At 44.0% G+C, this 26,394-nt stretch overlaps 1 protein-coding gene across 2 annotated transcripts in view; it reads right to left on the bottom strand.

Annotated features, from left to right (window-relative positions):
• The window catches only part of SDK1 (sidekick cell adhesion molecule 1), a 367,483-nt gene that overhangs the window by 80,337 nt on the left and 260,752 nt on the right, over nucleotides 1-26,394 (bottom strand). For both annotated transcript variants that reach the window (XM_087912912.1, XM_087912913.1), the window contains exons 23-26: nucleotides 15,332-15,441; nucleotides 9,660-9,810; nucleotides 7,169-7,406; nucleotides 122-237 (exon numbers count right to left, since the gene is read on the bottom strand). In XM_087912912.1, the coding sequence (XP_087769038.1) occupies nucleotides 122-237; nucleotides 7,169-7,406; nucleotides 9,660-9,810; nucleotides 15,332-15,441 (615 nt within the window). The remainder of the gene's footprint in view (nucleotides 1-121; nucleotides 238-7,168; nucleotides 7,407-9,659; nucleotides 9,811-15,331; nucleotides 15,442-26,394) is intronic.

The raw sequence follows: 26,394 nt of genomic DNA, 5'->3' as shown, positions 1-26,394 counted from the left end.
CGGTCACCTAGAAACTATCTCTGAAAACATTTATGGGATGCAAGCTGCCCAATGCTCCCCACTTCCTTTCTGTTGGCAACTCTAAAAGACCACAGAAATATTTTATGAGTTGACAGTCTACCTTATAACCCAGGATGAGCCCATTTTGCTCGGGTTCCGGCACGGCTGACCACGTCAACAGGATCTGAGTGGAACTCACGGCTTCAGCGGACACATTTGCTGGGGAAGCTGAAGGAACTGCGTGAGATCAAACAAAGAGCAATTAAAATCCAAACACACCATCTGGTCATTCCTTTGAGTCTCTAAGGATCTGAGCCATCATCGAAATACCAAACAGAAATATAGATCTAGAGTTGTTTTAAAAACAAGTACAGTGTAGGGGGTGACCAGGCTCAGCCTGAGGGAGGAATCAAACACGTCATCAGTCACGAGTCCCTGTGCACCTACAAGAGATCTAAGCCCAGCCCACCTTGAATGCCTTTCTTATCTCCCTTGACGGTTAGTTGGCCAGGTTCTTGTAGAGAACTGAAGCTTGCAAGAAGTCTTCATACTCATTTGAACTGCCCAAATCTCCTTATTTCCCCCGGCACTTGACATACAGATACTCCTTGAGTTACAACCGTAATGGAGTCTGCCTATTATAGTTGTAAGTCATAAGGATTTAAAATGGGTCGGTCATGTGACTGACCTGATTTTATGACTTTTTTGTGTGGTAGTTGTTAAGTGAACACCACGGATATTAAGGAAAGTCATGGTTTACGATGGGCATGGTTTTGCCAAAAATCGGAAGTGTCAACTTTTGGCGAAACCATTGTAAAATGTTGTCAAGTGACTGTGGGGAGGCTGAATGTAGCCATAAATATAAAAGCGGCAGTGTTGCAAAGTGCTTGAAATGAGGTCACATAATTTCAGTGTGTGTGTGTGTGTGTGTGTGTGTGTGTGTGTGTGTGTGTGTGTATGCCCCCAAATATCAGACTTTCTGATCTAGGTCATAAGTCCCCTTTCTTTGGGTCAGTCATAACTTCCAGTAGTGCCTAAGCAAGACCAAATTCCACATATTAACAATGGCTTTGACCAACGAGATGATCTTCATTCGTTGGAAGTCCAGAAATGAGATTTAAACCGAGCTGCACAAAAACTTGACACGTTAAACTGAATTCATAGCTCCTGGGATCAGCCCCTCTGAAGGAATCCTGGTTAACCATCTGATTATTTACGCCTCCTTCCTCTTCGTTGCCATCTTGCCATTCCTTGCCCGACGCTTTTCTTCTACCCCGCCTTGTAATGACATTTGAATATAATGGTTTTCCGCCTTAGGAGCAGTTGTTTGATTTGGCCTGTTAAATATTTTAATGAATTGTACTGTGGAATGGGGTTGTTTTCAATAGTATTATAAGCTGCCTTGGAGATCAATCTGTATTTGAGTGGCTTGCTATAAATCTTTTAGATGAACAAATAAATTAAACACGGGTCCCCAGATGGAGGAAACACTGTCTCATTACCCGAACCATTTCTCTCTACCTTGTACAGGACATTATGCATACATATCAACCCTTGGAAATATGCATGTCTTCCCGCACCAGTCTGCAACTATCTTTTCCCCCCCTTACGGAACCATCTTTGCACTGTTCTTGTGGCCTAGTTGGAGAGGAATATCTGGAGTTACTTTTTCAGCAAGATATGAAAGCAAGGTAAGAGACTGCTATCCCCTGTTGTCCAAGATTTGGTCTATTAAATTCCGGCTGACCACAGAACTGGTGCAACGCTTTGCTTCCCTAAGGAAGCTATTTCAGAAATAACTACCCTAATGGTCCATTTTCTCTCAAGGTAGCTTTAGATGTAAAGAAGAACTGCAACTACCGTGCTTTAGTCTTCAGCCAGTTTTAGGAGGTAGCATCGTTAGGTACCAGGTATCACACTCCAGGTATCACACCGGCTCCTGGCACCTTGACGTGACCATGGGAGATTTACAGATACAAGCAGAGGTTATAATGAGAAGCTAGTTGAGAAATTCAATGAGTTAGATGACTAAGGCATGACTCTACCTGGAAACGGCCGATCTTTGATAGCATCTCGCACCAAAAGTCCATCTCTTTTCTCACAGAGGTTCCAAAATCGCTTATAGTGCCAATTAAGATAAAACACTTCTATGTTACAGGACAGAGAGAATAAAGACAAAAACTCCAGAAGCCAGATAGACAACCACAATAAATCCATCTCTATGCAGGACTTCTTCTTCTTCTTCTTCTTCTTCTTCTTTTAACTAGCTTGCCAGGATTAAAGTGAGGATCACAAGGAATCTCCAGGGATAGGCCAAATCAATCCTAGACCAATCCTAGACCAAGCCAAAAAAGGCTAGAGAATTCCTGGAAGCCTGGCACTCAGACAAATCAGCCATCAACAGGCAATAGAGATAAACAACATCTACCTACCATTCAAAAGAGACAATTGACAAGCTATAAAAGGCCACAAGACCTCCTAACCAGCAATCAACACAGAGATAAATAGAAATTAACACCAAGCCATAAGCAATACTCTAATCAAGGAGCTACCAGCCCAGTAAACTTGCCCTTGGAAGTTGTGGGAGCTTCGTCACTTGAGGCTTCCAAGAAGAGATTGGACTGCCATTTGTCAGAAATGGTGTAGGGTCTCCCGCTTGGGCAGGGGGTTGGACTAGATGACCTACAAGGTCCCTTCCAACTCTGATTATCTGTAAACAACAGCCTAATCAAGGAACTACCAAGACTATTCCCACCATCCCTGACAGGGCAAGCTGCTGGTATATACACAGATAGCAAAGCCTTCTGGGATTGATGACATTACCTAGTTGGGTAACGAAATGTCTGCAATGAACCAACCAAGCTCAGAGAGCACCAAGAATCCCACAGTTCAACCCTGAGCTACAAATATTCTCTTCAATGGACAAAGGATCACGCTCTATCTATAATCTCAGCTAAAGGGAACTCTTGTAGCCATGGGTCACAAAGCAAGATCTTCGGTGACCACTCTAGTGGTCTGACTGGTAGTTTCACATGGAAGACAACACTGTGAAACCCCCTGAAGCTAATAAACAGTTTAAGTCAATCTCAAATAACTGCAAAAAAGAAAAAGAAAAAGAAAAAAAAAGAATGAAGACTCCAATTTCAGGTCGATTTAGCTCAAACAAAAGCAAGAAGCAAGACTGGGGCATTGTGGTCCCTTAAGTGACCAGCTGAGATCTTTTTTCACAAGAGAAGCGAGACCCAAACTCTTCATTTTCTACAGAGGTGATTCGATGACCTACAGCAATATTTGATGAAAGTCCATCTCGTCTAGCCTAATCCTTTTAGAAAGCCAGAAGCTATCCAATTAAGTCCAGCCCTCAATATTTGCTATGGAAACACAGCCCTAAGAATGTCGAATGTTTCAAATAAAAACTTTTTTGGGGGGTGGGGGGGACAGGAAAGGAAACAATGCACCCCTTTTCAGTGTGAAGGCTTTAATTTAAAGGTCATAATAAAATTACTGTCACTAACCTCTCCATGACGGGCAGAAATCCTACCTCTCCCCTCTCAATTGCCTCTCCGTTCTTATGCCTCTGAGCACCTTTTAGAGAAATTTAACTCTATTTGGTTAACACAATTAGATTTTCAGGGTGCTCTAAGGGTCTCAGATGACGATTTGATTTATTTGTGTGCTGCTTAAGCCTCTCCCCAGCACACACACACACACACCCTTTTGCATGTACACAGTGATGTTTAGAAGGCACCGTTTCTGAAAAGGTTCCCCCGTGTTTGAGGAAAGGAGAAGATAAAAGCTTTTACAGAAAGGATCTGGATGAAAGATCCTCCTCAACGTTAAAGGACAACCTGTTCAAACCAGGAGAAAATCTCTGGGCACCTCGATGAGGAAAACTGGCAGAGGAAACCTGCTTTGTTTGCGTACGTGAGAAATCGTGTTTCCAGTTTTTGTCAACGCACAAAAGTCTATTGCGGTCTAGTTCTGGAAAGATGAGCTGTCTCAAACAAGCTCCTGTGATGTCCCAAAGGTGCTTTTTCAAGAGGCAACTAGACTTTCTGGTTTTCCTTTGAAGACGTTTTACTTCTCATCTAAGAAGCTTCTTCTTCAGGACTGAAGACGCTTCTTCAGAGCTGAAGAAGCTTCTTAGATGAGAAGCGACATGTCTTCAGAGAAAATCCAGGAAATCCAGTTTACCTTTTGAAAAAAAAAACACCGTCGGGACAAACCATGACCTGGAGGACTGAGACTGTCCACAGACAAGCACCCGCGATGATTCAGCAAGAAGAAGTGCTGTCGCGGAAGACACTTTACTGCTGTTGATGGATTCCTGACACCTTCAGGTGGGCTTTTGGGGAGAAGCTGAGGCTGTGATAGATGAATGTTCATTCAAGTCAAGTGGATCTTTTGAGATGAAGGATGCAACGGTTCCCAGGGAATGGGTGAAGAAAATGAAGACGTTGGGGTGCTCGGTAATATCTCCCGCATCAGTACATAGAGGAGAAATGATATTCCATGCTTAAAAGTCTTCTGGAAATGCAGAAAAGGGTGAAGGCATGGGGGGTGGGGAAAGCTAAGTGGGTAGTGGTGGTATCCTCCCCTTTAGAAGAAGGATAGGCAGAGCCTGGGGAGGGAGTTAAGAGAGGACCATTAATTGACTAGATTCTTGTGTGTAGGAATGAACAATAAATCAGCTTAACTGGAGCTTAACGTGTGATCCTGATTTTTTTTTGAGTCTGACCCATCAAATACTTAGAGGAGAAAGGATATTCCATGCTTAAGAGTCCTGGACTGCTTTGTAGAAAGGGTCCAGACAATGGTTCTTCTTCTTCTTCTTCTTCTTCTTCTTCTTCTTCTTCTTCTTCTTCTTCTTCTTCTTCTTCTTCTTCTTCTTCTTCTTCTTCTTCTTCTTCTTCTTCTTCTTCTTCTTCTTCTTCTTCTTCTTCTTCTTCTTCTTCTTCTTCTTCTTCTTCTTCTTCTTCTTCTTCTTCTTCTTCTTCTTCTTCTTCTTCTTCTTCTTCTTCTCCTTCTCCTTCTCCTTCTCCTTCTCCTCCTTCTCCTTCTCCTTCTCCTTCTCCTTCTCTGTCAATCAAATGTGGAATAATCACCAGTAGCTATTGGGGAGGAAGATGTCCTACTCAAGGGTAGAACAGGATGTGTGGGGTGAAAGGAGGCATCACCGATAGTTAGTGTCTCGTTCCTTCTTCGTCAATAGCATGCACAACATTTCAGACCTGTCAAAACCTCACCACCTGTCACTTTTAACGCCATACCTGAGTCACGCAAGGGTATTCACGAGAAATACGCATGCACACACACACACATACACACAGGAGGCTCCAGGTTGATCAAATCACCTCCGCAACAGTTTCTGCATTACCAATTAGCCGGGGTATCAGAAGAAAATTCTAGTCCCCTCTCCCATTCCCCCTATCTTCGCTCCTCAGGTTGAATTTTATTTTATTTTTATTTTTAGGTTCCTCTTCTCCTAGAGTTATCTCTCGCGAGAATATAATTATGTTAAAGGACTATAGACTGCCAACGAGACACGAGTGTTTTTGGCAGGTTGCCTCGGATTTATCTACAGATCTTTACAAAGAGAAACTCTGTTATGAACGGCTTCTCAGGGGACGGGAGAGGGGGGACACACCGAAAAAGCGACAGCACCGCGCCAGATTTCGGTTGTGACTTGTCATCCAACCGCTGTTGGTTTTCGGCTGTTCAATTGCTTCTGACTCTTCGAGACACAACAGATGCAATTTTGCCAGGATTGTCTGTCAGTAGCTACGCCTTGGAGTTCTTATAAGCTGACCATTGCGACCTGCGTATTTTCTCCCAAGAAAGGTTGACCTTTTCATAGAAGTTTCTTAGAGAGGGAATGGATTCATTGCTAGACGGGTTAAGTCCTTCTGAATTCTGCACAATTAACTTCCGAATCATCCTCGGTAGATCTTTTGAGAGAACCCCCTCACATCCCGGACATAAACTGTGTCAATTCCCACCCTCAAAACGACACTATAGAGCCTTGCACCCCAGCCAGGGGTGGCATTTGCCAGTTCTCCAAACTAGTCAAAATTTTCACTACCGGTACACCAGAACTGGTCCAAACTGGCTGAATACCCACCTCTGCCCATGCGGTTGTTGTAAATCTCTTGGATGGCTTTGCACAACGCATCAAGGGGTCAATCCTCCTTACCTGACACCATCTCAACTACTTTTGTTCAAGAGCGAAGCACTCCCCACGGTTCTCTTTTGGTTTAATTGATCCCTTCTTCCATCATCGTTAATGAAAATATGCAAATTGGAAGTCGCCAGGCATTTTATTGCGGAAAGAAAAAAAAAAAGAGGCGCAAAGGGCAAGTCCTATTTTCGGTGATAAACGAGACACAACCTTAGCCACGCAGCAACGGGAAGGCCTTGTATGATTATGGAGACAAATTGCAAATACAACCCCTACTCATTGGGCAGGTTAGCCGTGGCGTGATTTAATCTCGCTATCGAATATTTAATTCCAGAAAGGTCACTGCGCTCAATTATTCACCCACAGGAGAAAGGTAAATTACACGGGGTGCATATGGGACGGGAGTCGAGGAAGAAGCCTTGTTAGAAGTTATCTAGATAACAACTTAATTACTACCTTCTGCCGGAGTTCATGAGCTTGCCTGGCTACTTTGCCTTGCTCCTCTGATGGGGTCTTTCTTCTGGTCGTAGATCCTGCGGAACCTGCTTGGTTGAGAGCCACTCTTGCTAAAATTGGATTATTTGGCAGAGCTGGACTGCATGAATCTGTGATGGGATGTAGTATGGAAGTGGATCCCCAGGAGGGAAGGGATGGATTCTAGAGGAGTAAGAGGCAACTCAGCCCAGAAATCACATGAGAGAGATAGAGGGTGAAGACAGCCCCTCCACAATAGTTCCCAGAGTATATTGTAGATGCAGATAGTAGAGAGTTCAGTCTGGCAAGACTCTGTCTATAGGTATGAAACAATAAAGAACTCAGCTTGGAAAAGAACAGCCAGACGTCATTCTTGGTTTCAGAGCTGACGGAATTGGACTGATGTATAAAAAAAACTTTTCTGATGTGAATCTCTTCTATCCCAGTCCCAGAAATGCTTGCGGAAAAAAAAACCCATTTAAGAGCAACAAGAGATGCTCTTTTCCCATTGCTCACCTGATTCTCGCGTACGGCCTCGCACTACCTCGCTCCAGGGTCCCGACCCAATGGAATTAAAGGCTTGGATCTGCAGTTCATACTCGGTCCATTCCTGAAGATCCTCGACGGTGACTTCTGTCTCCAGTCGGTCGCTGATGACCTTGACCAGGCCAGGACACTGCGCGTCCACACACCAGTACTTGATCCTATAACCCACCGACTCAGGGTTCCCATTGTATTGTGCATCAGGCAGAGGCTGAGTGTGGTCAGAAGAAGAAGGAAAGGATCAGTGAGGGTCAGGTCACTTAATTCTCTGCCTGTTGCGTGCTTTTCGAAGGACCATCTCTCCCCAGTTCCATCCACCCAGCACACTAGGAAGGGAAGGCAAGGTACATTGTGAGTCCCCTTGATTAGGGATTTGCATCTGATGGGATCATGGAAAAGGACCTTCTCAGGGGTGGCCCCTTCTCTGTGGAACGTCATTCACTCGGAGGTACAATAGTCATGTTGCTTTTTCAAAAGGCCCCGAAGACATATGGTTTTGTCAAGGGGCCTGAGGATCATAAACAGAGACGGAACCGATCAAGTGGTCAATTTGATTGCGCTGTTGCTGCTATGGGGGAAGGGGGGTTATGGGTTGTCCTTATTTTTAATGTCATAAGACACCCAGAGTTGCCTAGGAGCGAGTTGGAGAGCCATATAGCTTTGTTTAATAAATAAATAAAATAAATATTCTCACAAACGACCTTGGCAAGTAGGAGGATTCTAGAACCACAGATGGATGCTTGAACTTGAGGGGTCTTTGGCACTCTCTGGGTTTGGTAGTTTTCCTGCAGACATTTCATTACCCAACTAGTGAACAGCATCAGGCAGCATTGATGATGCTATCTAAGTTTGGATAATGAAACATCTGCAAAAAAAAAAAAAAAAACCCAACCAAGCCCAGAGATCACCAAGGACCAGTTCAAGCATCGATTTGTAGTTCTTGTCTAGAATCCTTGTAGCTCAGGGTTGAAATGAGAGGTCCTTGGAGCTCTCTGAACTTCTTACAGACATTTCATTACCCAACTAGGCAACATCATCAGTTCACCTCTCATTTCAACCCTGAGCTGCAAGTATTCTCCTTTATTAGATACTTGAACTTTCAGGATTGATAGCTGCCTGCAAACTAGTAAGACAGAGCCAGACATGTGGCTCACATCATTAATAACACTAATTATACAGTCAGGTGGTCCTCACCTGCCATTTTTGCCCACCTCTCTGGCTCCCTTCCAATTAATCCATCTTCCACATTTAATGCAACATCCCACACCTCTTTGACTGGGATCCAAAGTGCTGGTTTTGGCACACACATCAGCATCTGGGCTATGTCTGCTAAGATCTGCAGCTACTTTTATCAGCAGATAATAAACAAGAGGAGAAATTCATTCCGGTGGTTAATGGTGTGCCTTAATGACCTGGAAAAAGCACAGGGACTTGGCGGGGGGTGGGGAGGCTCCCCTTCTCGGCAAGATGAGGATTGTGAACTTGCTTGGAGAAATTGGGGAGCAGGGTTTTTCTTTTCTTTTTTGCATTCAGCAGCAGAACAGGAAGGTGTCTTGGAGAGGCGGCAGAAATTGGAATATTTGAATGAATTTTCATCAAGCAAGGGTGGATCAGCAGTCAAAGGCACAAGATAAATTCATTTATCAAAGGCCGTGCCATTTATCACCCGGTTCCCGAGTTAATCACTCAGCTCTGTAATCTATCACGGAGATATAACCTCCATATTCACTCCTGTTTCTATGCGAAAACCATTTTCTTTACAGTTTAAAACTTTCAGGGAATTCAATAAAAAGCAGCTCCGGCGGCTAAGAATTCATTTTCATTAGTTTTGGAGTCGTATTGCCTTAGTAAACAAAGAGGCAACATATGGTGGAGTCCCGATATGTTGCCTTGGAAATGTCTTGCTATGATTTTAGTAGTTGGCCTGTTAGTATATGAGCCCTACCTAGGGAGAAGTCAGGCTCCGATTTATGCCTGCCCAGGTGCAGATAAGAAACTGCAAAGAAATTAGGAAAAAGAACAGGGGGGAGGGGTCAGGAACTTAGTTACCGGTACGATTTAACAGAGTGTTTTTGGGGTAGGAGGAAATAACAAAAGAAAAAATTAATGGATCATCATCCCTCTCTATCATTTCTAGAAGTATAACGAGAAGAAGAGCAAGCAGAGCTGGGTGGTGGAGTTAAGTGTGTCATCAGCTTAGAATCGTTACGTTGCCACAAATGATCCAACCCCTTTTGAATTCTGTCGATCCTCATCTGGTGCCAATTTAGCATTGAACTTTGACTGGATTCTTGTATGTAGGCTTGAACGTTAAAGCTTTGAGAGCTGCAACATAGCAGTTGGTCCTGATCTTTTGTCTCCCATTATTCCCTGGGGTTCTTGGGGATGCCATTCCACCCACCTGGAGGTCAATTCAAGGAGAAGCCATGCTTTCTTCTACACAGGTCAGTTGTTGGTAACTTACCACCCAGCGGACCCACAAGCTCGTCTCACTGGCAGTACGCACAGTCACACTCCCTGGTGCCACATCTGGGGGTGCCTGGAGGGTCTGAATGACCCGGGAGGGCTGGCTGAACGGGCTTTGGCCAACAATGTTTTCCTGCTTCATCCTGAACCTGTTGGGCAGAGAGAGGCGCTGAGGCACAGGATTGAGAAGACAGAATTCAGGTCCACTTGGAAAGAGGCCAAGCTTTGCCCATCCATTTCAGCTTAAGAAGCATTTCATTTATTTACATAATTAAGCCATAGACCCAGCATACCACAGTTAAAACAAAATGCATTTTATTCAATTTAAAAACAAGAAAGGGAAATGACTATTTATGTCCGTGCAAGATACAACTAGAGAAACAGGTCAAACGATAAAAAGAAACCTCAGAAGCGCTCCATTATTAAAATGTGAACGAGCTGAACTAGTACCCTTGCGGGTCGAATTATGAGATCCAAATAGGATAGAGGGATCCCCCATACTTGGGGGAGGGGGGGGGCAGAGGGAGACAGTTTCAAAGAACAAGGGTCACTACTGAGAAAGTTCTCGCCTGGTCCATTTTCTAGAAGTTTGGAAGAGTTAGCAATAAAAGGAAACCAGCCTGCCATTAAGGCTATTCTTCTGAGAACAACGCAAAAAAGTAGTGCAAGACTGAAAGTTGTGGAGAGACCTGGCCCATGGAATCACCAAGAATGATCCTTATTGGATGGATCTCCTTCTCCTTTTCTTCCTTTTTCTTCTTCTTCCATCTTTTCTCTTCCTCCTCCTCCTCCTCCTCCTCCTCCCTTCTTTACTCCTCCCCCTCCCCATCTTCCATCTTCTAGATATTTCTCAAGGAATGGAGTCCCACACAGAACCAGGACAATGGGAAGATTCAGTTCTATTATCTTTACTACTAGGAACCATGGTGGATTTGATTAATAAAAGCAGAGTGCAAATCTAAAGATTAATTCAATGAATATGCTTCTGTCCCAGAATATACTTAATATGTATGTTGCGGGGATTGGAAGCCCATAGATGCGACATACAGAGATTGCAAGGAAGAATGCCTGATTTATAAACATACACGCACACACACACACACCCGACAAAAAAGTCAGCCCCTGCATTCATACTCCCCTTTTGCTGAAGTTGTTTGTCTTCTGACAGCAGCAGTTTGGGAAGATGGACCTTCCAATTCCAGAAAAGGCATTAGCTACAAAAAGTATTAGACTCCAGTGATCAGAAGCAGAGCCATTATAATGGAAAAAGAAAGCTTTGGCTTAAAGTCGTATTGTGTTAAGGTATTATCTTCTCAACCTGTCCTGGATTTTTCCTCCCACTGAAATATTAGGATTGAAAGAAAAGTGCAAGCTACATCTCCTTCATCCTTGTTAAGAGGGTGCACTAACAGAACGGGCATTAAGCAAAACCACGTCATTAATTTCCCCTATGTCGACCGCAGACAAAAGAAAAGAAGGACATTTGACTAAGAGAAGGTCCAAGTTCAACGGTTCTTGCTTTCTCCTCTTCCTCCTTTGAAGGTGAGACATCATGTAGAGTCCCATCAAGATAAATGGGACCCACAAGCCCAGGCTTCACCTGGATGGGGTGTCATGCCCCTGTCGGAGTCTGAATCTGAGGAGGAAGCTGAACAGCTGACAGGGAGTGGGAGTGTGGCTCCGTTGGTTGTGGAGGAAACTGGGGGAGGTCAAAGTCTGGCTGGGCAGAGCAGGGAAGAGGTAGAACAAGGGAGAGGTAGAACAAGGGAGAGGGAGTTCAGAGGAAGATCCAGCCCCACCCCCTCTTTATCCTAGGGCACACAGGGAGGAACAGAGAAGAGAGCAACGTGGATTGCATGGCTTACGGGGGAGGAAAGGGCCCTGATTCCCTTCATTAGCCACACCTGGAAATGAGAGTTTAAAAGCGATGCATACTGAGTGTGGCGTCTGCTGGAAATAAACATGAGTTTATCTTGTGTTGACTTTGGTTATCTGTGTTCCTGACATCCTCCCAACCGTGTTGAATTATGGCCGTTCCTTCACGTCTGAAATTCCTTCTCCTGGCCTGCTGGACTAATTACCTCCTCTTGCCTTGATTGGACTTATAGTTACAGTTTTTGTTGACCACGTTTTGGACTTGATTCTCTGCAGCCAAAGAGTTTTTCTCCAGCCCAGAAGGTAACCAGGACATTGGGGGCAAAGATGGAGCTAATAAAGGGATTTCTACTGATTATCCGGCTGTGTTGCCTTTGTGCCACGCACCGGGTCATCACAGGGGGTATCTTTTTCAACTGTTGCATCGAGGCTCGTGCAATGAGTCTAGGAGACTCAAAGGAACCAAAACATGACAAATGAAATTCAGTCAGGAGAGACATCTACAATGGCCTAACAGATGGACGTGGAGCAGGTATATCCAACCTAGCTCTGCCAACAGCCTCCGATGATTTTCTCCATCAATGTGCCTACGATGTTGCCAGCTTTTTTTTTTAAAAAAAACTGGCCCTTCTCTTGTGCCACAAACTCAGACCCAGATACAGAACAGGTGGTACATTCATCAGAACAGCGAGCCATGGAAAGTATGGGATGCTGCCTTTTTCTGGTGTCAACCTGCCAAGAAACCTGGGGGATGTTTGCTAAAGGACTGAGGGTGCAGGCAGAGAGGGTTCCTTAAAAGCCAGGATAGATAAGAGAATTCCCTCTCTTTTTCCTTTTGTTTTTTTTCCTTTCCTTTTTTTTTTTAATCTAGCCCCTTAGGTGCCGCAATCGTGCCTCTGTAATCTCAACTTTTTAAACGGATGAGTAACTCTAGTTTAATGAAAGAGCGTAGAAATTCTCCAAAGCCAGAAGGATGCCTCTGTATGATCGTATCAGAATAATTATGTACAGTGGGAACTGAATGTATCTAACACGCATTTCTATCACACGGCTGGGCCAAACTACATCGAGAATCCAAAAAAAAAAAAAAAAAAACCCACACAATTTATTCCAATTTACAGTTTTGCTATTGTGCCTGTTTTCCTCTTTGCTATCTCTCTTCGTCCCTTTGACTTCAGTGGGACGATTTACATTACAACGGGAGCATAAATAGCAAAAAAAAAAAAAAATCTATCTAGCTAGTCTTTACGATTTTTGTAATGTAATGTAAGATTTACATTACAAGCGGGGAATAAATAGCGAAATCGACGGCTCCCGCTTTTGATTTGAATCTCGTCCCTTTGATCACGAAGCTGTTGTGAAGCAAGATTTCTACTTCATATTCAAAACACGCATAGTTTAAAATGGCAACATTGCCTGCCATTGTTTTTATTCCTAATTCCCCAAATTCGTTTAAAAACGTCTTTGTCCAAAAGATGTTAGATGAGACCGGAAAATGAATCTGAACACGGGGAGAAATTTTCATTGCATCTGCCTGCATTTTGCTGAGAAATGTTTTAAAAGGCCTTAATTTTATGTTCTGGCTTAATATGGGCGGAATTGGAAGCAATAAAATAACCTATGAGACTATGGTAGTTAAGAAAGTAATTTGCGTAAAAATGGGAAGGGAGACTTACATGGTACCAACAATCTTGTCTATTTTTGGTAGAGCACCTACGGTATATGATATTTTTAAAGTTTTTCTTACATTATTAACGTTTTCTTATATAAAAAGTATGCCAGTGTGCCATTCAAACACCATGGCATACAAGCAGTCATGATTTTGAGTTGGTGCGTGTCAAATCTGTCCAGGCTACTTTTCTAAAATTCCCAGTGAATAAGACATCACAAATTCTCCATAGATCAAGCATTTGTTCTTCACAATAAGCTCCAGCTCCAGTCTCAATCTCCAAAGGCAAGATCTTTGTCAGAAATACCAAGAAATAGACAGAGCAGGGTAGAATGGCAAGGCCTTCTGAACACTCGCTTGATGACCTAAACTTCTCAAGATCTTCTGACTATTTTTAACACTGTTGTTTGAGACCTGACTTGGTATAATGAGACCGAATGAGAATGAAGAAAGCCAGTTTGGTATTATAGTTAAGGTGTTGGCCTAGAAACCAGGAGATGGTGAGTTCTAGTCCCACCTTAGACATGAAAGACAGCTGGGTGACTTTGGGCCAACCACCAGGAGATGGTGAGTTCTAGTCCCGCCTTAGACATGAAAGACAGTTGGGTGACTTTGGGACAACCACCAGGAGATGGTGAATTCTAGTCCTGCCTTAGACATGAAAGACAGTTGGGTGACTTTGGGACAACCTCCAGGAGATGGTGAGTTCTAGTCCCGCCTTAGACATGAAAGACAGTTGGGTGACTTTGGGCCAACCACCAGGAGATGGTGAGTTCTAGTCCCGCCTTAGACATGAAAGACAGTTGGGTGACTTTGGGACAACCACCAGGAGATGGTGAGTTCTAGTCCTGCCTTAGACATGAAAGACAGTTGGGTGACTTTGGGACAACCACCAGGAGATGGTGAATTCTAGTCCTGCCTTAGACATGAAAGACAGTTGGGTGACTTTGGGCCAACCACCAGGAGATGGTGAGTTCTAGTCCTGCCTTAGACATGAAAGACAGCTGGGTGACTTTGGGCCAACCACCAGGAGATAGTGAGTTCTAGTCCTGCCTTAGACATGAAAGACAGTTGGGTGACTTTGGGACAACCACCAGGAGATGGTGAATTCTAGTCCTGCCTTAGACATGAAAGACAGTTGGGTGACTTTGGGACAACCACCAGGAGATGGTGAGTTCTAGTCCTGCCTTAGACATGAAAGCCAGCTGGGTGACTTTGGGCCAACCACCAGGAGATAGTGAGTTCTAGTCCCACCTTAGACATGAAAGCCAGCTGGGTGACTTTGGGACAACCACCAGGAGATGGTGAGTTCTAGTCCTGCCTTAGACATGAAAGACAGTTGGGTGACTTTGGGACAACCACCAGGAGATGGTGAGTTCTAGTCCTGCCTTAGACATGAAAGACAGTTGGGTGACTTTGGGCCAACCACCAGGAGATGGTGAGTTCTAGTCCTGCTCTAGGCACAAAAGCTGGTTGGCTGACCTAAGGCCAGTATCTGTTTTTCAGTCCAACTTACCTGGGGAAAATAAAAAGAGGAAAGAGTACTAAATATGTTTTACCTCATTGAGTGACTTACAAAGTAACAAAGGCAGGATAGAAATCTAATAAATAAGAATAAACAACCAAGCCATGTCCTTGATCACATCTGATTTAATCCTGAAACTTCTTTTCAGTTCAGCTACGTATGATAGAGATGGGAGAAGCAGAACACCATATAACAATATTCATAATGCTCCGTTTACACAAAGAAACCACTTGTCACATAAACAAGCAACCGCGATACTGTTTTACCTACGAAGAAACCCAAAATCAATTATACCAGGAGAGCTTTAAGGGGAGGGAAATTCTCAGCCGGCAGGAAGTGTGAACGTATTCGGCAGCACTGTGTTAGCAGGCTGCTTTGCACCTTGTTCTCTTCCCGAGATTAATTGTTTTACTCTGTGGAGAATGACAGTGAAAATGCACCAAGCTGAGTCATTTCAGGGCAAACTCTTCGGAGGTGCAAATTTCAGCTCTTCCGAGTAAGCAGGGTTTCCCCTCCCCCCGTCCTAATGCTGCTCCCTGCTGTCGGCAACGTGCCAGTCGATGCAAGCAATGAATTACCCGCTGTTGTGTTTTTTTTATACCTGTAATGAGTGTAAGGTGTCAGGTTTGGGATCTCCAACAACTGAGCATTCGACTCCTTCTCCACTTCGCTCAGAGTTATCCACTCTTCTTCCTCTCCTATCACGCCAACCTGCGGAAAGAGGAAGGGGAGAGTTTATGCCCTTGGATGACCACGCACCCAAGCAGAATGACAGAGTTTGGAAGGGGCCGTGGAGGTCTTCTAGTCCAACCCCATGCTCACGCAGGAGACTCTATACCATTTCAGACAAGTGGCTGTCCAGTTTCTTCTCGGAAAACCTCCGGTGATGGAGCACCCATAATAATTTCTGGAGGGAAGACATTGCACTGGTTGATTGTTCTCACTGTCAGGAAATTCCTTCTTAGTTCTACTTTGCTTCTTTCTTTAATAAGTTTCCATCCATTTTTTTTTCCTGCCTTCAGGTGCTTTGGGGGATAGCTTGACTCCCTCTTCTTTGGGGCAGCCCCTTAGATATTGTACCACTGCTACCATGTCACCCCCCAGTCCTTCTTTTCATTAAACTAGACACACCCAATTCCTGCATTCTTCTTATGTTTTTGCCTCCGGATCCCTAATAGTCTTTGTTGCTCTTCTCTGCACTCTTTCTAGAGTCTCAACATCTCTTTTTATATCGTGGCAACCAAAACTGAGTGCCCCACTCCAAGTGCAGTCTTACCAAGGCGTTGTTAAAGTGGCATTACCAACATTTTTTTCGGCTCCCAATAGCAACTCAGTGTTCCTGGTAGGGTCCCTCCTATGTGTTACAGTCACAAACTCGACTTGATATTTTCAAACGAATCACCCAAAGTTAGGAAGAGGAGGAATAAATGCCGTCGGAGGGAGAACTAAGAACTTCACAGGATGCTCTAAACACCTTGAAAGATGGGCAGGACACCAACGTAATATAGTAAATATAAATTCAATTTGCATCCGTGGGCCAAAGGAGTAGTGAACGAGCTTAGAGTCTCCAGTGGGAAGTGCCACAGAGAGGAGGGGGGAAAAAAAATCAAAGTAACTGGAATGGTGGCAACAGTCTGAATGTTATCTTTGTTCAAATGTTGTCCTTCTGGAGCAACAAATGGAACTGCCTTGGCAAGCACTGAGAAGTGGGGTCCCCTGTGTGCATTCAAACCAAAGGCAGGTTTTTGTAATTAGAGGAGATTATTGGTACGGTCTCAAAGGGAACAGCTGACTCAGGACATGTCTAGAATGGCGAAAGATTCCTCCTTGAAAAGCCAGCTGGATGACAGGTGGTGAGATACCTGCCTATGGGGCTCAAGAGGCCGCAGACAGAATGCCTGTGATCTGGGGACGATCATTATGTCTAGTGCACCTGGATATTGCCCAGAGCTGTGCCACAATAGTGACAAAGGCAGCCGAGCACATCGCCTGCTCTCAGTAGAAATGCCTAGCAAAGCATCCGGAACTGAGCTAAATTAATTGGCCACCAGGAAAAGGAACACACAATTCACCTCCTGAGATGGAAACACAAAGAGAAGAGACAGAGCTTCTCCACCGGGTTGGCAAAATCTCTCTTTGTGATGTGTCCCAGTTACACGAGTATCATCCTACTATCAAAAGGAGCCAATGGGCAGGTGATGTTCTCCTTAGATGTCGCTCAACAACCACGGCTGTTGGCCTCTCTGGATCTAGGAGCTGAGCTACAATATGGGAGAAGGCATCTAAGATAAGATCGTCCTCCACTTACAACAGTTGGCTTAGTGACCGATCAAAGTTATAGCGGCGCAGAAAAAAAGTGAATTATGACCGTGTTTCACAGTTATGACCTTTGCGGCATCCCATGGTTGCGTGATCAAAATTCAGGTGCTTGATCTCCTTTTATAACTTTCTGACAAAGAAAGTCAATGGCGGAGATGGATTCACTTAAGAGCCAGGTTACTAACTTATCAACTGCATAGAGTGTTTTTTGGTCAGAGCAACAATTCCCATAATTGGTAGACCAGGTTGTCCTAACAAAAAAACACTTAATCTTTCCCCTGGTATAGCCAACAAAGGGAGGAGAGCCTATGGCTTAGAGGTTAATACATCTATATAATATGCAAGTAGCCCGGGTTCAAATCCCAGAAGGCTATGTCTAGCTGATGAGAGCTAAATAGCTTGAAATAGATCTGTACTAGTCTCCCTTTATTCCTTTGTTGGTAAAACATAAATTCAACACTTATCAACTGCATGTTTCACTTAACCGCTGGGGCAAGAATGGTGTCATGCCCCTGTCAGAGTCTGAATCTGAGGAGGAAGCCGAACAGCTGACAGGGAGTGGGAGTGTGGCTCCGTTGGCTGTGGAGGAAACTGGGGAAGGGCAAAGTCTGGCTGGGCAGAGCAGGGCAGAAGTAGAACAAGGGAGAGGGAATTCAGAGGAAGATCCAGGCCCACCCCCTCTTCATTCTAGGGCACACAGGGAGGAACGGAGAAGGGAGCAACATGGTTGCATGGCTTACGGGGGAGGAAAGGGCCCTGATTCCCTTCATTAGCCACAGCTGGAAAGACAGGTGATAAGAAAGGCAGGCTGCATGTGGCAGGCTACTGGGAGCAAACATGACTTTACCCTGTGTTGTTGTGGCTTATCTGTGTTCCTGGCATCTTCCCAACCATGTTGAGTTTTGCCGTGCCTTCAAGCCTGAAATTCCTGCTCCTGCCCTGCTAAACTAATTACCTCAGTTTGGCTTGTTTGGACTTTTAAGTTACAGTTTGTGTTTACTCTGTTTTGGGCTTCATTTTCTGCAGTCAAAGGCTGTTCCTGGGAGAGTTTTTCTCCAGCCAGAAGGTAACCTGGACATTGGGGGCAAAGTTGGAGATAATAAGGAGATTCTTATTGAATATCTGACTGTGTTGCCTTTGTGCCATGCCCCAGGTCATCACAAATGGTCCTAAAATGGGACTTAATTGTGGTTGTAAGTCAGAGGAGGATCTGCTAATTTCTGGCCAGAGTCACAGAAATGAACCCAGAAAAATTGGAAGGAACACAGGAAGCTGTTAAACCACTAGTCCTCTTGTATAGTATTTTCTGCATGAAGACGACCTCAGAAAGGTTTAAAAAAAAATGCCAAGCTTTCAAAATGATGCTCTCAGCCTACCATTTATAATTTATAAGGTTTATATTTCAAAACCACTGAAATTGGGCATATCTCGGCAATCAGCCTGAATGTCCGTGTTTTTCCTTTTTACAAAAGAGCCCTTAAATTGATTCAGCTGGTTTTGATTTAAAGTTCAGCAAAAGCATAAAATTTTCTGAATCCCAGGTTCTTTACTTACCAAGTTCTAAAGGGAGTATGACAATAAGAGGCCATTTTACACAATGGATGAATCTTAATAGCTTTGTTGACACTGAAAATGTGTCACGTGGGAACAACCAGTTCCACACGTGAGGAGTGCCGTTAACTATTTTTATTGCTCAAGCTTTTAATCCAGGGATCTTCTCAGACAGGTGGTTTGCATCTGAGTAAGACTAGATAAGGCTCCATAGCATTCAAGGGGGCTCAGACTTTGTCCTTTTGTGCCTACATAATGATTACACGCTAATTCCCAGTTTGACTCCTCCACTTGGCTCGCCCAGTCTCTCACCAACAAAATCCAACTTAATCTATTGAAACCGATGGAGAAGTCTGTCTGTAAACCCTTAACTGTGCCCTATGGACGCGTGGCTATCAAGCCAGTCATATTTCAATGCCTTCGATGCCCAAATTGTAATGTAAATTTTGGAAATAATTGGGAAGAGAATTTTGAGATGTATTACTTCAAGTTCTGTAATGCATCACATACCTAGAGGCATATAAAATCGCACAATGCATCAAAAGATACTTGTCTTTCAACATCCAGCTTTTCATTATTATCCTCCGTTCCTATGTGCAGCTGGAAGGCAATGAAAAATTAATTCTAATATGTTTTAATAGACCTTTTAAGAAGCATATCGTGTGGATTCCTCTGTAAATCAGGATGATGGCGTTACAAGGTCAAAAACATTTTGACCTGCATGAAATAAGGCACATATAACTCCATTCTCCTTTCACATAAAGTGGAATAAAAAAAGTATGAACACACTGATATTTTTTTTTTTAAAAAACCAAAGATTTGGAGAACCTAATACTTTTCATGCAAGGGAAAATCAGATCGGGGAAAAAGAAAGATAATAGGAAAAATTTATGAGTGTTCAAAAAAACAAAAAAACAAAGAAAGGAAAGGAAAAAAGAAAGGAAAATAATAGAAAGATATCTCGTTTCCCACCCACCCCCAAAGTAAGATTATTCTGAGCCAGCCCAGAAAGTTTAACAGGAGTCCATCTTAATATGTTTAGGTCAGCCCTATTTATTTTATTGGATCTCTACTGAGAATTCGGAAATGGAACGAGCTACATGTTACTCCCACCCTGTTTTCCCCTAATCCAGAGTCTTACCCCGGTCAGATATTTCAGACTTCCCTTCGTCTATTGCAAATGTTGCATTTCTTCTATTTGTAAATTGATTTGTTTGATAAACTGCATTCTTATCATGATGAATTGCGTAGACTTTGACAGCCTCCCTAGGCGTCAACAGCTGGGTTTTGACCAGTGGCCTTGAGTAGTACTTTTGATTGCTGATGTAGCTTTGGGAATGGGTCTAGATTTTTAAAAGGAAGGACTTAAATAAGAAGAACTTTCTCTATAATCTACTAGCAATAATACTGCCACACAACCATTGCCTGTCTATCTATCTCCATCCATCCATCCTCAATCATCTATCTACCTACATACCCATCCAGCCATACACCCACCTACCAATCATCTTTCATCTGTCTATCATCTGTTTGTCTCTGTGTCTGTCTGTCTGCCTGTCTCTATCATCTATCTATCATCTAACTATCTATCATCTATCTATCTATCTATCTATCTATCTATCTATCTATCTATCTATCACCGATATAACCCCGTCTTACAAGAAGTGACTCTGAGAACCGTACAACAACCAAATAAAAACAACAATGATGTAAATACAAACATTGCATGAATATTTTTTTAAAAAATCAATGTTGAAAACCAAGATATACTAACCAAGAAAATATGTAAGCCAGAGGCAGGGAAAGAGTGAGGACATCATTAGTGGAGCCATCTGAAAACCTTACTGGTTCCCTGGAAGCTCCAATTATGCCCGGCCACCTAACCAGATCTTGAGAGATTTCAGGAACACTAACAGGGATGCAGCTAACCTGACTTCGAGGTTGGAGGGAAGAATGTTCCATGACTCATTATATCAACAAACTAGAAAATGATTCTGTAGATGATTTTGAGATTCATAGTTTGGCCACCTGCCCAGAAAACCTGTAAATTCATTACAGCTGCAATTCTATCCACATTGACAATGGAGTAACCCTCTTCATCAGGGGTGGGATTCAAAAATTTTAACAACCGGTTCTGTGGCCATGGCTTAGGTGGTGGGTGTGGCTTGGAGGTCATGTGACTGGCTGGGCGTGGCCAACTCAACACCACTCACATTGAGGCACGCATCTCCTCGCCTGGCCTCTCGTGACTGTGGAGATGTTGCAACAGTCGTAAGTGTGAAAAATGGTCATAAGTCACTTTTTTCAGTGCCATTGTAACTTTGAATGGTCACTCCACACAAGCAAAGTACCAGCAAAGGAGGGGAAAAAAACTCCAGAGAAGTTCCACAGACACGAAGTCTAGTCCTGCCAAGAATGTAATAAGGGTTAACGGAGAGGCAGTTTCTGCAAGCAACACCAGAATGCTTCCTTCCTGCCTTCCTTACAGGATTAGCCCAGTAATTTCTTCTAACAACCGGTTCCCCGAACTGCTTAGAATGTTAACAACCGGTTCTAGCGAATAGGTGCGAACCTGTAGAATCCCACCCCTGCTCTTAATGCTCAATAGATTTTTCTTCTGAGTCATGATATCGAGCTGGTCTGACATCTCGATGACCTGATAGGTAGACCAGACCAATGACCTGCAGGTTTTGATTTATGGGCTAGCGAACTCGGTAAAGCCCGTCCTTTAGTTGCTCCTAGAGAACCTTGGATTTGGCCATTCTCCAAGTTATCCTGTCCGATCACCTCCTGTCATCCCCCAAAATGGATGGAGTTCATTTACTGCTGATGAAAAGAGTTGCTTTAGCACCGCCGGAAAGCAATCTTGCACTTCTGTTTCAAGCTGGGCGGGGAAAGAGCAGTAGTGGGATTCAAATTTTTTTTTTACTACCGGTTCTGTGGGTGTGGATTGATGGGTGTGGTGTGGCTTGGTGGGCGTGGCAGGGAAGGATACTCCAAAATCCCCCTTCTCTCCCCAACCCACTAACCTGCTTTCCAGCTCCGTTCTCCTGTGCAGGGCAACCAAAGAAGACCCAGCCAATCAGCTGGGACTCAATGGGAGGCAGAGAAGAGATGGGGTTGGCGGGGCCAGTCAGAAGTGGGATTGGCAGGTTCTCCGAACTACTCAAATTTTCCACTGCCGGTTCTCCAGAACTGGTCAGAACTGGCTGAATCCCACCTCTGAGGGTGAGAAGGACAGAAGCAAGCACTCCTAGCCAAGCCAGAGGATGCTGAAGAAGAGGGATTCATTCTGCAAAGGCAGCCTTAACGATGATTGGAAAGAGACTATGTTTCCATTAGAGGAAACTGAACAACAGTTGCTACCAGCTGCCATGTTTGGCCCGGTGAGAATTGGCTTGAAGGAATAATTCCGGCTTCATGTTTTCTACTTAAGGAAGGATATCAAGGTCTGCATGAACAAGCCTGCTGGTGAATGGATTCCTTTGCTTTGCTTTCTTGCTTTCTCGCGGATTTTCACTGCTCTGTTTAACTGAGGAATTGCAGCAGGAGTTTGAGGCCCCAGGATTAAGGAACTGGCGCATAATTTCAGCCCACTCTCCTCATCAGCCTCCTTGGACCCTTCTGCTCGCCAGACAGATGAATTTCTGCTCTCCAGTTTTCCCTAGCCAATGCAATTGTTGTGGGGTCCTTGGTGCTCTCTGAGCTTGGTTGTTGGCTTGCAGACCTTTCATCCCCAAACTAGGTAACATTGTCAGCGATGAAGAACGGATGGTGTTGCCTAGTTTGGTTGAGGAAACGTCTGCAAGCCAACAACCAAGCTCAGAGAGCACCAAGGACTCCAGAGTTCTACCTTGAGCTGCAAATATTTTACCAGTAATACAGTTTATTGCTGAGAATTTGGGGACTTGAACCACACAATCTGAAAACACAAGAGTTTTGGAGCAGGCCACTGTGTTTTATAATAATATACTTTTGTGCGTTCAAGCCAGGCTTGATTTTTAAAGCGTGTGTTCCCAGAACATCCATCCATTTTCTCCTTCTACTGTACATTTTTAGACCAAGGGTACTGTCAGGTACAAAAGATTGAATCCACAATAAGATGGATTTATTGCTAAAAAGCCTATGCACAGGAATCTTCTCTAAAGATTCGGCACCTTCTACAGGGCAGCACCTGCTTTGAGTTGGATAAACAGCCATTAAAGGGGGTTGGGGGTTGGACTGTCTTAGACTGTTTGTGACTCTGGGATTCTAGGCTGGTGCCTTTTTTCACTCTGCCTCCAGGTTCTGCCCCTCCTCCTACAGGCCTAGAAATGTGAATCTAGTATTATACGGATTGCAAATTCAGAGGGTTTTAAGGGGAAGGAACTACATTTTACATGTGGGTACGTCTCACCGGTGATCAACCATCTTTTCTGATGCATGCATTTCACTCCCATCACTCCCAAATCCCTCTAGATTCGGATGTTCTCCTATAAAATTTTCACTAGACTGTTGACATTTGGGAGAGGTTTTTCTATTTTTTTAACCAATGCTTATTTCTAATGATATTTTAAATGAAAGGGGAAGTTTGGGATACCAGCCGAGTTCTGTTCTCTAAGCTTTTAGAAGCCTGCACAAATTGTCCCCATAAATCTGCATCAGACTACAAAACATAAAATGAGAACAATTCCGGAGAGAGTTATATATTGAAGATTAGCAGTGGATCATGGCAGAAGCCTTTTCATTTATCCTTTACATTACGGGATATTAAATACGTTTTCATATTGCGTTTCAAAAATTATATTTTTAGTAGTTAAACAGGCGGCCCTACAGAAAACTGTTAGAACTGCTTAAAAACTCTTTTAAGTCCTCTTGTTTGTTCTTTTGTGTTTAAAACAAACACCCACCCAGATGCCAATTTTCATCCTGTCTAATGAAGCATAATAAAAGCTTTCAATCTGTGACCCACAAACAATTTCCAAGGATATTGCAGGCATAGCCATTCAGAACGACAAAGAAGAAGAAGAAAAAAAAACGGCTCTAAAACTGAGACCTTGCAAAGTACAGTAAGAGCTGTGAAACAAGAAGTGAGAGAACTGAAGCGGTATAGTCCAGAGGTGGCCCCACTGAAGACAGAGCCTGGGTTACAACTGTTAAAAATTAGCAGACTTGGGAGGGACCTTGGAGGTCTTCTAGTCCAGCCCCCTGCTCAGGCAGGAAAAAATGGTACTATTTCAGACAAATGGTTGTCCAGTCTCATCTTTAAAACTTCCAAGTGTTGGAGCATTCGTAACTTCTAAAGGCAAACTTTTCTACTGGTTAATTGTCCTCACTGTCAAGAAGTTTCTCCTTAGTTCTAGGTTGCTTCTCTCCTTGATTAGTTTCCACCCATTGCTTCTTGTCCTGCCCTCAGGTGCTTTGGAGAATAGCTCGATTCCCTCTTCTTTGGGGAAGCCCCTGAGATATTGGAAGACTGCTGTCATGCACCCCCAGTCCTTCTTTTCATTAAACTAGACATACCCAGTCCCTTGGTTTTGGTAATCCAGGGATGTGTTTTAGGGGTTGGAATGTTCTTTCTTTTTTTAACAGGGTCAATTTCCACCCGATCCATTCTCCGTAAGAGTGATTAATCAATAACCTACTGGAATATCATATGCAGATGTTTATGGCAGATACCAAGCAAAGGCTACTACAGGCAATGGATTATTTTCAACAAGAAGAACAGAAATCAGAAAGGAGATTATCATCCTTGGTAACGGTTCCAGCATTGCTCCCCTAACACAAAGAAATGAAAGTTCAGGGCAAATGCCAAAGATGGCATTTGAAGAGTCACAGCCGTCTGAAAGGCTTTTCAAACTGCAGGGAGCAGTTGTGGCTGGAAAAGGAGGAGAATTCAATCAAAGGAGAGGCAAAGCTTTGCTCCCGGAGCGTTGAATGTTGAGCCGCTCAACAAAGCAAGTACAATTATTTAAAATGAGCCTGACATCAAATTGATTCTCAGCCTTGGAGTGTTCAAGAATTTTATGGCAGATTTCTTGTGTTCTTCTCAGGGGTTTTGCACATCCGGAATCGCACATGCAAAAGGGACGGTGTGTGTGTGTGGGGGGGGGGGGCAAGCTTTGAGGAAGAAGACCTTCCTTAGAGGACATGTGGAGGTGTGTTGAGTCTGAAAAATGAAGAACTTTTGCCATTTTCGCTTGGTTTGGGGATAGACGGCTGAGTGGAAATCCTTCCCACTCTAAGCAACAGGAAGAAGACATGTTTTGAAGACCTTCCCCAAGCCAACCTGTCTACCTGCCCTCTCCCTCACAAATTTAGATGTTCCAAACCTTTGGTTTTGACCAACAACCAACTTAACTGAACATACTACAGAATTGCTCTCTTTTCTTTTATGCGTGGACATCTCTTATTTATGTTGGGAACCTAGTAAGAATGGACTGCGGTAGGATCTTCAGGCTCCTCAACAGGCTCCTCAACGGTGGTCCAAACTACCCATGAGGAGCCAAACCATGGAGATGGGTGGTTAGTGAGAAGGATGGAGTATGTGAGAAAGGAAGGGAGGGTGGAAGGAAAGGAAGGAGGAAGGAAGGATGGGTGGGTGGAGAGAAGAAGGGGGGAGGGAGGGAAGAAGGAAGGAAAGAAAGAAGGAAGGAAGGACAGAAGGAAGGATGGAGGGGGGGGGGGGGAGGAAGGAAGGAAGGAAGGAAAGGAAGGAGGAAGGAAGGATGGGTGGAGAGAAGAAGGGAGGGAGGGAAGAAGGAAGGAAAGAAAGAAGGAAGGAAGGACAGAAGGAAGGATGGAGGGGAGGGAGGAAGGAAAGAAGGAAGGAAGGAAGGATGGGTGGAGAGAAGAAGGGAGGGAGGGAAGAAGGAAGGAAAGAAAGAAGGAAGGATGGAGGGGGAGGGAGGGAGGGAGGAAGGAAGGAAGGAAGGGGAAGAGGAAAGGGAAAGAGAAAGGAGCAAATTAGAGAGAGGCAAGAGAGAAGAAAAGGAAGGGAAAGGTTGCCAGATGAAGAGTCTGCATGTCACACGGCAAAACAACCCGCAGAAAACAGTTGCAAGATTCCACATCCAACCTAAGAAGGACCCATCCATACCATTTGCGGGGATCTGAAGATGAGAAAGAAGGCGCACAATTGGACTAACGGAAGAAAATAGGAGGGATGTTTTTTGTCTGGCAGAACAGAACGACAGAAACCAAGAAGCATATTTCTGTGCCGGAGGGGCGAAGAGGATTTCTCAAAGCCCCGAGAATGTTCAAAGCTAACTGGTTCCAGCACGAACCACGGAGTAAGGCACGTGAATGAGTTGAAAGCCCAATTGTGCAAGGCAAGCCATCCAGTTCTGCTTTTCCGCTCCGGTCATTTAATCCCCCTGACATTCTGTTTAGCATAGAAACTCCCATAACAGAGGCTAAACTTGGATTTCTCCACCCAGGAGGAGAGAAAGTCCTTAGGTTTTGAATGAGTGACGTCTCTCCACACACACACACCCCACCGCCCCCACCACAGTTTTCATGGTGCTGACTTTCTCCTCAAGACCTACAAAGAGCTGCTGTGCCTGGAGACATTCTCACTTTGGCTCTTTTCTGCCGATTATTAAAGGCACCGACTTCCTGGGAAATAGGATCTTCTTCTCCGATGCAAGCTTATAACTCTTGATTTCTCTGGAGACGGTATAAATCTTTCTCAAGCTTGCGGGGGAGGACCCGTTTCCAAGATCAAACATCATACAATATGCCGCCCTTCTCTAGCACTTGAAGACCTAATTAATTGCAGCACAGAGACTTTGGAAAGGAAGATTTCCACGTACT

Source organism: Pseudonaja textilis, chromosome 14 (assembly GCF_049901715.1).
Source record: "Pseudonaja textilis isolate UNSWEBS1 chromosome 14, rPseTex1.2, whole genome shotgun sequence".
NCBI lineage: Eukaryota > Metazoa > Chordata > Lepidosauria > Squamata > Elapidae > Pseudonaja > Pseudonaja textilis.
Note: the sequence above shows the minus strand (reverse complement) of the source record. Positions and strands in the feature narration are given on the sequence as shown.